General features: G+C 38.5%; 2 protein-coding genes across 2 annotated transcripts; one reads left to right on the top strand and one right to left on the bottom strand.

The window, feature by feature from the left end:
• Positions 1-1,690: 1,690 nt before the first annotated feature.
• Positions 1,691-3,560, bottom strand: fkbp14 (FKBP prolyl isomerase 14). The gene is made up of 4 exons (XM_034228125.1): positions 3,210-3,560; positions 2,705-2,856; positions 2,458-2,585; positions 1,691-2,378 (listed from the first exon to the last, which is right to left on the bottom strand). Exons 1-4 carry the CDS (start codon positions 3,398-3,400, stop codon positions 2,220-2,222), a joined length of 630 nt encoding a protein of 209 aa, XP_034084016.1. The 5' UTR covers positions 3,401-3,560; the 3' UTR covers positions 1,691-2,219.
• A 93-nt stretch (positions 3,561-3,653) lies between these two features.
• plekha8 (pleckstrin homology domain containing, family A (phosphoinositide binding specific) member 8) lies at positions 3,654-12,024 on the top strand. The gene is made up of 13 exons (XM_034228124.1): positions 3,654-3,939; positions 4,403-4,519; positions 4,626-4,781; positions 4,875-4,996; positions 5,208-5,366; positions 5,470-5,504; positions 5,758-5,876; positions 6,924-7,269; positions 8,030-8,115; positions 8,910-8,968; positions 9,581-9,782; positions 10,133-10,194; positions 10,284-12,024. Exons 1-13 carry the CDS (start codon positions 3,900-3,902, stop codon positions 10,479-10,481), a joined length of 1,701 nt encoding a protein of 566 aa, XP_034084015.1. The 5' UTR covers positions 3,654-3,899; the 3' UTR covers positions 10,482-12,024.
• Positions 12,025-12,907: the final 883 nt, after the last annotated feature.

Below are 12,907 nucleotides of genomic sequence, written 5' to 3'. Positions count from 1 at the left end.
TGGTGATAGATTGTAGCCTGAAGCACAGTGAATCACAGGTATGCTGTTAACAACCTTTTTTCTTTTCAATCTATTAAAATATCCTTAGCAGGGTGTTTTACATGGAAGGCCTTATCTTGTATACTATCTCTTACTTCCAAATATTCTACCTACTCATCCAGTTTTACTTGCAGGTATGGTCAGCAGAGTGGAATGTTGCCAGAAAACAAACGGCCTCTTTGTGAGAAAACATACTGTAGTTGCACCACAGTGATCACTCTGACTCGCTACAGTATTGACACTCTCTCGCAGAAACCTGTTTGTGGTTCCTAAGGAAAAAAACTGGGGCATGCCAACCTTCTTTAGAACATCATTTCAGCAGGAAAGATTGCAACAGTAACGGCAGCTTCTTTCACATTTATTTAAATAATTACAATAAGATTAGTATACGTTTTATTGTTAGGTTAAGGAGTAACTGAATTGTTTTATAGTGGCTTTAATATTAAAAAATAAATGTCTGTAAGCATGCGTGTGGCAGTTTATGTTATGTGAAAAAGAGGTTGTATTCTCTTCAATTTCAACTTCATCAGACAATATTACCTTCTTTTTTTTATTTAACTTTAGCTTCAATCGACTGTCAAGATTAATTAAACCAAAATCTTTCAAAGCTTTGATTTGTATGGTTGAAGGTAAAGAACAGAACTGTCCTGACAACAAACACCCATCTCACTATAGCTACTTTAACCTTTGAAACAGTGTGCTTCCTGTTGATGCACAACAGTTCTTTGTTGGCTTGTGGTGGGATATTTGACATACAATAAATACAATTTGACAGAGCTATGAGTACTCCTGTTAAAACATTATTTATTTATTTTATTTGACAGGGACAGTGCACATTGATTGACATTTCTGTAAATGCGCCAGAGTTAGCCAACAGGCTATTTTTCATCTGCAGTCCCTGGACAGATGTTGAAAGTCATCCTAAAAAAAATAATTCACTTCAAATGACAGGTAAATACAATCAGTAAAACAACATTCAACATACATGCTTATATTATGATAAAAGCATATATAGAAAACATAAAAACAAAACTAAAATACATATTCCCAAAGTAGCCAGATAGCAACAGGTCAAGGCACATGTACAAACAAAGCGTTGTAAAGTGCAGATTGTGTCAGTGTTGGCGGAGCTGATTTTCCACTAACCATGTTTTTAAGTTAGATTTAAATAAACTGTAGGTGTAGGTTTTGTTCTCTAATCTTTACTGGGATTGAGTTCCACTGTTGTACAGCTTTAAAAGAAAAAGAAGATTGGCTGAATGAACTCTTCTTTAATGGAACAACGCAGTCTCCTCTTGTTTTCTGAAAGACTATCAATACAAAACATATGTATCCTCTGGTTTCAGCAAGACAATTTTGTAATTTCAGTACTGTTTTAAGTAGTTGTCTATTCCCTGCAAATGTAGGGACTACATTCTGTGTGCCATTGAGGCAATGTGATTGTTGCTAAATCCTTACTGTTGTACATGGTCCGAAAAGAAAAATAAATAGTCATTACTGCAAGTGACTGAAACATTTCTATATAAGCCCAGAGCATCCCTCTCCACCATTCCCTCAAGGCATGACACAGTATATAACTGCATCTCCTTTTGATCTGCCAGAAACAGTATGACATCTAGAGACTGAAAGAGGGACCCCTGACAGTACACAATTGCTGTTTTGAGTTTTAATCAAGGTTTGTACTATGACACAAAATATAGGACAAGAGTGCCCTCTAGTGATTTATGAAGACATACACAGAAAAAGTACCACCTTCCAGTGTCACATCACCAAGGCTGACTGCATAGGTTCAGTTATCAGCACATATATTGTAAAGATACAATAAAATATAGCTCAGTTTAATTCAAACCTGTTTATTTAATAAAATCCAAATCCCTTAAAATAACAATGAATCCAATACTGTATCTTAAATGCATATGTGGGGATGTCAGTGCAGAATGGAGATATAAATTAAATTATGGATTTCAGTTTCCATGAAATGTTCAACCAAATGTGAAACAATACTGTTCAATTGGAGTGTAAAAAACAATACAATTGGAGTGTAAAAAACTTTTTTTGAGGATATTCATGAATCAAACACTGTTTTCTGTAACAGGGCAAAATTGTCGGCCCAAATTTTTGATAACAATTACAAAGGAACAATAGACAGCATTGGCAGTAAGTTAGATGATGTCAGTCCTTTAGAGCTCATCGTGTTGGTAAGTGAATTCCCTCGCAGATATAAAACCATCTTCATCTTCATCTTCATTTTTGAAGATGTCATCCACCATCACTTCATGATTTGTATCATTTGGGGAGTATCCATGCTTTTCAAATTCTTTCTTCAGGTACTCTCTCACCTGCAAAGCAGACAGTATAACAATAATAAAGCACAAGCAATATAAATATATCTATATATTCTGTGAAAAGAAAACACACCTCTTCTCTGCAGAGCTTCCAATCATCATTTAGATCCATCTCTCGGAAAGAATCGTGTGACCTGGGACCATTTCGAATCTCCATAAGCTCAATGTCAAAAATGAGTGTACTGCCTGGAGGGATCTTGCCTGTAACCAAGAAAAGGGCTAATTTGTAAAGAAGCACAAAGTGTTTTATAGTGGAACAGAGGGGGGCTTTGAACCCACAGACCCTCTCAAGCATGTTTTTGTGTGTTTGTGTCTGATACCTTTTCCTTCCTTGCCATATGCCAGAGATGAAGGGACTGTCAGTTTTCTGCGCTCTCCTGCACACATGTCCTTCAGGCCCTTATCCCAACCCTTTATCACCTCTCGAATCCCAAGAGTGAACCACACTGGATTGGTATCCCCATGTTTCCGGCTGCCAAGAGTGACAAAGATCCATCACATTTCATTTAGAGAAAGAAAGGTCCACTGAAATGACAATAAAAGCCTTGCATCCTTGAACTACATACAACATTGATAACACAGATATGTACAATAACAATCCATGGCTGGCCCCTAACTTTAAAGAGTCAAGCATTAATTGTTAAAGACTCAATGGACAGGGTCACACATGCTGAGTTTTGGGCTGCAGCATAGTGTAGTCTAGATACATATTTAGATTTGTACAGCTTTTTCCAGCAGTGACTTTTCCTGCAAAGGGAGTGTCTAACACAATTGCATTACAATTCATGCAGCATTATGACACTTTACAGCAATAGATTAGCCTACCTGGAAAAGAACAGTGTGCCATTACTCTCCAAGTATCCCTCGTGGTGGACAAGAAGCATGTCTCCATACTTTGAATTACGGTAACACATGAAGGGTTTATGTAAAACTTCAATTTTCACTTCTGGCTCAGGCAGTTTCCCTCCGAACACAAACAGTGAGGGAAAAATCAAACAAACAGAAAAAAGAAACATTTTTGAAAGAACCTAACTAACTAACTAGCAAAATGTACAAAAAGCTAATTTAAACCTTTCCATAAAATAAAGTTACAAAAATAAATACATGGCAGGAATGCCAACTACGTGGCAGCCAACTTCTGCATGAACGCAGCCACTGTTGTTCAGCTTGTCTGCCCTCCTCCCTCTACAATTGGATAGAATATTTCAGAAGCCCCGCCCTTTATATGTGTTCTCTCATTCTATTGGTTCTTCTTTGTGTCAATCGCCACAAACCACACCCACAGTATTAAATCCATCTGATGTAAATGGGAGGAACGTCGTTAGCTCCTCTTAAAGGAGCTTAGAGCTCGATTCGCGAAATAGTTTACGTACTTTTATCTACGTAGCTGACATTCAAAGCCTCGGACGCTACTTCACAAATCACTCTCGGGGCCCGATGGAGTCGCTGCAATCAGCTGTGCATCATATCTTGTTATGATAAACAAGTAATGAACGGCTAAACACACAATTAAACATGGAAGGAATGCTACATAAATGGACCAATTACATAAGTGGTGAGTTTATCCCACAGACGTTGCGTGTTTTGGGTTTTTGTGCTCGTTTTAAAAACGCTAGCTAGCATGACAACGTCACTTGTATTGAGTTGGAGATAACGTTTACAGGCAAGCTAACGTTAGCTACCATGGGTTTAACTGTCGGAGATTATCCACCACATTAAATTAACTAACGCTTTTCTTTGACGTTGCTTGGTTAGCCGATTAACAAATAGGAATGTAACCTAATTAATGTAGTCTTGCAGGAACGCTATCTAATTTAGGCATGTCTCTGTCAATATAATGTAATTTAACAACTGATTAGCTGCTGCTAACATAACCTAAGGGTTAACTATTTTCTTTGTTCATGAACCTAGAGCACAATGTTTATTTTGATTTCCACTTTTGAAAAGTGAACCCCCTATAAAACTTGTTAAAACGCAACGTTGCATATCTCTGAAAAATATGAATTACTTTTTTTCAGGCTGGCAACCTCGTTGGTTTGTACTCGATGGGGGAACCTTGTTTTACTATGACTCTCAAGAAGATGCCTTGAAAGGTTGCAAGGGCAGCATTAAAATTTCAGTTTGTGAAATCCAAGGTTAGTTTGGCTCACTATTTCCTGTCTACTGTGGTTCGTTCCTCAAGAGTGTAACTTTCTTATGCCTTTTGGATATAGTCCTGACATGTCTCCCTGTTTGTTTCAGTGAATCCCTCGGACTCTACACGAGTTGACCTGACTATACCAGGAGAGCAGTACTTTTATCTCAGAGCCATCAATGCAGCAGAGAGGCAGAAGTGGCTGGTGGCATTGGGAACAGCCAAAGCTTGCCTTACAGATAACCGAACAAAGAGAGAAAAAGGTATTTGAATGTCTTATCATCCCAAACGGACATTGCATGGATTGCAGTTCCACAGCTAGTATTTTATCATTAACATGGCTGTCATTCTTACAGAGCTCCAGGAGAATACAGATGCACTGAAAACTAAGATGTCAGAACTCAGATTGTACTGTGACCTTCTTCTACAACAAGTAAACAAGATCAAGGAGAATGATGAGCTAGGAGACACAGCGGAGGTAAGGTTAAGGTTTGGATGAGCCAACGAAATAAGAGTAGCTGCTGTTGGTGTGAAACTGCAGTATAGGGCAGGCCATTGGCAACTAGAAGACATCAGATTGTTTTGTGCTTACTGATAGACCAGACAGGACCCCACATTTAAAGTATGCTTCTTTCAAACATTTTACTAAATTGTATACTCATCTATTTGTATGTGTGTGCTCTTTTCAGACAGAAATAGACACTGGGAACATGGTGAAGTCTACATGCACAACTTTCCTTAAGACTCTTGAGGAATGTATGCATATAGCAAACCGTACGTTCAGTACAGATATGCGAACACACAGTCCACCAGGATCTCCTCCAGTAGCAGCCATCAAACCTCAGAAGGTAAAACATTTTTCACCACTACAATGTCAACTCATAACCAAATAACGTCTAATAAAAACTGTATGGCTTGTTTGAACTGCCTTATGTCTTGTTCCTTCAACAGATCAAACCTGTCAATCATTTAAATCTTGGAGAAAAGTAGGTTGTCTTTTTTTACGTCATTATGTATTTATATTGCTTACACTGCTTATCCCTCTCATTAACTGTCACATGTATCTTAAAGTACCACTCAACAAAATGAGGCTGAAACGAAAAACAACTTTTATGGTGTTATAATATTGTGTCCTTTTTAATGATTATGACACAATTGGCAATTATATTTGCCCAAAATAAGTGCATGCCATTTTAATTTTTTTCAATTACACTCACACACCACACACATTTATTGCAGATGGAGAGATTTGTCTGAAACTTCAGGAGAAGCAGTACCACAGGACAACCAGAGCCTTGACTCTGGCGCAGAGGGACCAGCAGAGCCAGTCGGACCAGGACAACATTCTTCCCCTTCAGGTATGTCGGCTTTCCCAACAACTCCCTGCTCGTGCTGCGGCATTCCCTGAACCGAAACCATTCCTGCATTCCATAAAGGAAAGCCCGCACAGATCAAACATGGCATGGTTGCTGTGTGTTCATCATCTGAACTGAAGTGGATACCTGATTGCCTTTAGTGAGCTGACAGTGATGGATGCCCCAGTTACTTTATTGCATTTCCCTTAGCAGTAACAGCTTTTATTCAGGGGAAGCCTCTGCCTCGATGGAATAGAAGACCTAAGACTTTCCCTATTAATGATGTTGGGTTATCTATAATATATATGCTATGCAAATTCATTATTCAACAAGTAAAATACATTTGAAGTTTACAGATGATGTCTCCTGTATGGATTTTATTTTTGAAGTTTGTTGGAACTTACTTGCAGACTAACTCTTTTAAAACATACTTTGGTTCAGAATGGATGTGATGCCAAAGTGCCAGTTAAGACTTACACATTATCCAGAGAATGTAGACAGAATATACGCGATTGTTTGATAGGCAAATGTCTGTAAAATAATATAACAAATCAGACATTAAGTAGCTATGAAAGAGAAACATGTATATTGTTTTAATTGAGGTGTTGGTATTTTCTGTATGGGGAAACAAACCCAAAACAAAGAGAAGGGATTGAAAAGCATTCCACAAATGCTAAATCGCAGTCGGGTGTGGCCTCAGCTGAAACCAAACATTAACACGCCCACCTGATGTTACTACTGATGCACTCAAATACGTTTTTCTTTCACTTTGGTAAGCTTAAGCTGTTTTCAAATGTGTTCTAGAAATAAACTTTACTTTTATACTCAATTCAAAATGTAATGCTGCTTTTGAAGCTTATAATATATTGTAAATAAAACATCAAATGAAGGATGAGCTTGAGGTTTTCGTCAGTGTTTCCTGCCAGTGGTTAAAAAGAATAATTCCACATGAGAGAGAGTGCTGCTTTTACAATGTGCTGATGAAATCTGATTCTGACTGAAACCTTACTCTGCGTGCCCTTTCGTCCTTCTCTGCTGTTTCTCCCTCAGACATTGATGCTGCCAACGGCAACAGCTCAGTCCAAGAGCAGGGAGTTAATCCTGCTTTACACACTACCCAGAATGCCCCTGAGATTGAACACTACGACCAACCAGCAGAAGAAAATGAATCTGACGAACAAGAGGAGACGAAACAAGAGCAGAAGCACAAAGTGGACCAAATTCAAGAAGAGCAGGACAACAACAACAAGGAAGTGGATGCCGTCCAGCCTCAGCACCAACAGGAAGTAGTTCCAGACCAAGAAGAGGCACAAAGTGAAGGCGAGACCCCGAGAGATTTAGCAGAGCCAGAAGACACAGAGCAGGTGGAAACTTTCTTCAGCACAATGAGTCACAGGTATGAAAATGCTACTCAGGAAGGTCACATCCTTTAGGGTACAACTGTTACTATATGATGGTCTGTGATATTTCACCATGACAGTGTTAGGGATCTGAGCTACATGTAGTATTTTTGTCTTTGAGGCACCGCACTCCTGCTGCAGCTTTTGACTAAACTGCACATTGACTTAGTTTGTGGATATATATATTGTATTACCGTGTTGCACAGAATAGGTCTATATTAACAGGTTTGAACTGATTCCATTTCAATGTGTCATTATAAGTGTTTTATATTAGTGTGTTCTCTCTTGATCACATGACACAGAGAGGCCCTCATCTGATATTTGGGTTTGTAAAGCTTCTTTGTTTCACTCTGTGTTTTAAACGTATTGTACTGTCTTTCTTTAAGACCTTGACGAGTGTTACTGAATAATCGACTAGTGTGTTTATGATCTATTCTGTAATATTCAGCTATGACGTAAACATTATAATGGAGAAGAAAAAAACATTGTCTCACTTGAGGGGGGATGGGAGTATTTTGGAGTTGGTCTTTTTTAAATATGTGGGACAGTCTAAGACATAAAATGTAAAAACTGTAAAGTTGTAGACAAGGTAGAGGAATAGTCTCAGGCATTGAACTGCATGACACTGAATCATTTCTCTGGCTTGGTTTTGAAGTTTGTACTCTTTTATTCTGTTTGATTTGATCAAATAAAAACTGAAATGACATACTTCCCTCTAATATATTCTCCTGTTTGAATCTGTTCTACCTTTTTTAGATTTAGTGATATAAGACTGGACGACGACAATGGTATCCCTACACAAGAGTTTTTGGACTCATGCTATGCAATAGTACCTGTATTAGGTAGGCCGGTCACTTTCAGTCTCTCCTCTTACTCTTCCCTCTTTCTCATAACGCTACACATGTGGACATTTCACCTTTTTATAACCTTTATAAAGAAGCCTTCCTTCTTCTTTGTCTTTTCATCTGTGCATGTCCTTCACATCGTCTGTATTTAATGAGGTGGAAGCTTTCTTTCTTGGGTTTATCATCCTATTATTTCATGGTATTAATTTGTTCCTTTGCACCTGTATGTTTTCTAGTGGTGGTATTTACCCTTTCGGGACGAACGGTCTATCTTATCAAGTTCATTGTGACCTTACACATGTTAATGTGGTTGTCCTTTTTTGTCTGCATTACACATTTGACACTCTCCTAAACATATGTTCATGTGGTCTCTCACAATAATGATTTCAACTTTAAAAACATCATTTCTATTTCACCAACTCTGAAGGCATTTATCAGGTGGTTAACAAAAGAGCTCCATCAGACTTACTTAGGAGTGAATCAAGGGTCTGTATTAATAACTACAGTTTTGCTCTCCAGCTGTGCTCACACATTCAAATTGATGACATCTCTCGACACAAACCCAGACGCCATTAACGTCATGCAGCCACTTTCTGAATTGCTAAGGTTCTTAGGTCTTCTAGTGTCACAAGCCTCAGTTATTTTCCCTTCACAGCTGGTGGTCGACCCTCTTCATCATTGCTTTAGAAGACCGCTGCATTTTCAAGACTGACAATTATCATTGTACAGATAACTAAGCATATTTACTTCATAAGAAACAAAAGAAATGATCATGGATTTTCTCTTCTCAGACAAGCTGGGATCCACTGTGTTTGCACCAGTTAAAATGGATTTTGTTGGAAACATCAAGGTACGTGTGCATGTCATTGATATGTAGTCAACTGAACTGCTGAAACTATTTCATAACTACTACTTAGTAATTATTTATCTATTATCTAATATATCATTCCAATAATTTGTATATAGACTCGTAGGCCTATTGCACTATTCCACTTTTTTTTCCTCACTTTTTCAAAAACTATTTTTCTTTTTGTATTACTTTTAATATAGTATATTTTAATATTGTTTTAATATTGTCTTATCTGTATTATTGTGTTGCATTGTTGGAGAAGCCTGTGACCTAAGATTTTCAACGACATAATTACTCTGTAGCTATCTTAGTTTGACAATAAAGAACCTTGAACCTTGTCTTACAGCAGATTTCACTATTAAACTAAAGAGAAAGGATGACGTCGTATGCAAAACCTAGTGAATGATAGAATGAATCAACATTACTTTACGATCTACTGTATTGTGTGTAAACCAAGATGTTCTGTATTCTGTAAAGAATCAGACATATCTCTCTAATAGTTTATAGTTGTATCGGTTAGTTTGTATGCAAATCGCTCCCAATAGCAGAGTAGAATCAGGATTTATTTTCAGAATCTATGTAACTTCATCACCCCGTCTCTTCACCGTGTAGAAAATCAACCAGAAGCTGATTTCAGCCCCAGGCAGCTTCCCCACTCTCCAGTCCATCGTGCTGCATGAAGTTCAGACAGACAACGCCCGGGTCCGCAACTCGGCCACAGAGGCTCTGCTGTGGCTCCGACGAGGCCTGAAGTTCCTCAAAGAGTTCCTGTCAGAGCTCAACGCAGGAACCAAAGACATCCCGGGAGCGCTAAGTGAGTCCGATTTTCATTTTTTACGCCCCACGTCAACAAATACGTTCAAATGCATATAACTGTTTGCATGTTCTTAGTCCCCTCTGCCCCCACTGGACATGGACTTTAACACCACACACACACTCAGACTCTCAAATCCAGCACCAGACAGACACTTTTTTTTTTCACTGCTATGGACAGTCTTGCACTAATGTTCATTCACAAAGGTATAAGTGTATACATATTTTTATATACTTTTGTTTTTGTATTCGGGATTGTGGGAAACGGTATTTCGATCTCTCTGTCTGTACACACAAACTGAAAGATTAATAATAAAGTTGACTTTGACTGCTCATGTTTCTCTCATCCAGACAACGCCTATGGAAAGACTCTCCGGCAGTACCACGGATGGGTCGTGCGAGGCGTTTTTGCTGTAGGTGTTTCTTATTCCCAACAATGCTTTTCCCCTCTGAGGTTGATCTGTTCTTGGCGTGTAACAATGGCATGCTTCTATTTCCTCAGTTGGCGCTGAGAGCTGCACCGTCTTATCAAAGTTTTGCCGCGGCCTTGGTGTCAACAGAGGGCGATGAGCTGAAAAGCAGCTTCACCAGCGGCGTTTGCAGAGACCTGGGAGTGTACCTGCCAGCCATGGAGAATCAGCTGACCATCCTAGATGCCCTGTATGAACAATACAACCTGGAGTCTGATGAAGTGGTGTGAAGCCTGAAGAGAGCATGAAGGAAGGTGCCGGATCTTGTGCATTTTGTGTACAAAGTAGTGTGAGCATGTCTCGTGTCAGGGTGCGGTGTTTTCAGTGGTTGTTAACCTTTACAACAGTCGAGGGTCTTAAAGAAGGTATTAATGTCTGTATTTGGTGACACGCGTTAACCTTACGACATTATGGTTTGTCAAAATGTAGTTTCTGGGTCTTGTTTCAAAGACCATTAACAGAGTAGGGGTTTACACCCTATTATGCAGAATCCAAGCATAATATTTCACTGACATTTGTTTCTGGTGCACACTTTGTGGCAGTATTGTGGCTTTTTATGTACAGGTACATAACCACAAGGTATTTTTGCTCTAATAAATGTCCTGTCTTTCCAAATGTCATTATGTAAAGACATTTTTTAATTAATCAAATTCAAATCCTCCGATTTATAAAACAGAGGAATATTTGCAACTAACAGAGAGCAGTATTTGACTAAAACAATGTGTGATTGTCCCAATATGCCGAGTATGTGATGTAAAAACATAGTTACTGCACTGATATTGAAGTTTAGACATTATGATGTATTTTGATTTTCCTTTCCCTGAATTATGTTCTAGTATAAATCCTGCAGTTTGACAATGTATCATTTTATAATGCTAAAATTGAGAGAGTTTCCGTGGGACCAAAAGGAGCTGTCATGGGAATGGCTTATCCTCTGCTGCCTATAGTACCACAACACACCATAACTTAATAATAGCTGATACAGTACTGACAACTGCTGAATACCTTTGTGGACATCCTCTGCACAAACTTATGCCTAGAATGCGTTTTCACAATGTCTATTTATTACGTCTTAAGTTATGAAGCTCACATGTCATGGGGATCATTGCAGCTCAGCTCTTGTGTGAATGTAAGGGTTTGTTTCCATAGAGCATGTTTATTGATTGCATGTTTTTATGTATTATGAAATATAGTTGCCAGTGGAAACTTATGATAGGCCTAAGCCAAGTTAAAGCATAATCCTAAAGGGATGGCAAGTTATAAACATTGCTTCTCTTTTATCTCTGTACTAATAATGAACAGCAACATTCAGCTAGTCATCTCAGCCATGTTCTGCATATACTTGAGTGTTGTTACCAGCTTTACTTAATATTTGTATTTAATATTTGTTATGATGTCGATTCAACAATGCAAATCTGAATGGTATAATTCCTCCTTTTGGCCAGGTAAAATGTGTCTAAATGGCTGTGACTCTGAACATTTTAGACAAAACTGGAACATCCTCATAGGGCTTTTTTTTAATGAAGACATACCACATAGTATTTTTTAATCTTATTCTGTCAGTTGTTTCTTTTGTTGGGAATGGATGCAGTAATTATTTATATAATTAGGCATTTTCTCCAAGTTTACATCCCAGTTGTGCGATGGGTTGACTTCCTGTTGCAGATAAATTCCAATGAACATGTAATATTGCAAACATTTAATTTGTTTTGTTTTTTACTACTGTATATAAGATGCTAATTGATTTTCACATAAATAATGAGGCTGTTTTAATACGTGTCAAGTGAAACATTTTTCATTAAAAAAAATTGTGTAAAAGGAGTGTATCATTTATCCTCACTTACTTTAATTGAAACAAACCCATGAGACAGCAATAGATGGTACCTCTGCACAGGTGTAGTCTGTGTAAACAACAGGGACACTGAGCTCTACAACACCTTTGCATACCTCGCTCAGAGGGTTTTGCATGGGCACCAGTAGAGACTACAGCGCTGTGCATGCCAGCCATTCCTGCTTATAGGTCAGGGATTTTCACTTGCCTTTGGACAACAGCTGCCTGCTTCCTGTCCCTGTGGCCTCGTTTGCATTACCCATTTCCCCACAGCTGTAATGCTACACCGGCCAACATGCACTAAAATAACCCCTTTTGTTGGAAAAAGTGTTGGATTTCAGTTCATCAACTACATTACACGAGACAGCTCAAAATAGAGATCCTGCTTCCTACAAGTTTAATTTGAGGCCAGTTAGTTATACATTGACTTTTAAAAGAAGTCTTACAGGCTCCCAGGGCAGTAGAATTAGGTTTTTCTCATTGCGGTAGTTTTAGGTTGGATCTTCGACATACATTCACTCTGGATCCAGCGGTCAGTCAGGAGATGGTTCGCTCACATCCAAACCCGGGATTTCACTAAGGGACCATCAATAAATTACCTTTTAATGACACAAAGCAAAAACAATTGCATGATACCTCTCTGCGGGGAAATTCTACAGATGGCCAGTCCACCCCTGAAAAATGTCTATGCACACGTTGTTAATAATAATACAAATAATAATAAAAAAAACTTTTAATTTTAAATTATTTATTTATTTAATCATCTCGCGACCCCCCTCGGGCTCTCGAGACTCCCGGGGGGAGTTTCTTTGTTGCTATACACTC

This window comes from Gymnodraco acuticeps, unplaced genomic scaffold (genome assembly GCF_902827175.1).
Source record: "Gymnodraco acuticeps unplaced genomic scaffold, fGymAcu1.1, whole genome shotgun sequence".
In the NCBI taxonomy this organism is placed as follows: Eukaryota; Metazoa; Chordata; class Actinopteri; order Perciformes; family Bathydraconidae; genus Gymnodraco; species Gymnodraco acuticeps.
The sequence above is the reverse complement of the archived record's forward strand: the minus strand, read 5'-3'. Positions and strand labels throughout refer to the sequence as shown.

Coding starts and splice junctions, on each gene's coding strand:
- plekha8 (XM_034228124.1), top strand. CDS start 3,900: ATGGAAGGAATGCTACATAAATGGACCAATTACATAAGTG. Junction 4,782..4,874: donor CCGAACAAAGAGAGAAAAAG/GTATTTGAATGT, acceptor TCATTCTTACAG/AGCTCCAGGAGAATACAGAT. Junction 8,969..9,580: donor ATTTTGTTGGAAACATCAAG/GTACGTGTGCAT, acceptor TTCACCGTGTAG/AAAATCAACCAGAAGCTGAT.
- fkbp14 (XM_034228125.1), bottom strand. CDS start 3,400: ATGTTTCTTTTTTCTGTTTGTTTGATTTTTCCCTCACTGTTTGTGTTC. Junction 2,857..3,209: donor GGCACACTGTTCTTTTCCAG/GTAGGCTAATCT, acceptor CACTCTTGGCAG/CCGGAAACATGGGGATACCA. Junction 2,379..2,457: donor GGAAGCTCTGCAGAGAAGAG/GTGTGTTTTCTT, acceptor TCTGCTTTGCAG/GTGAGAGAGTACCTGAAGAA.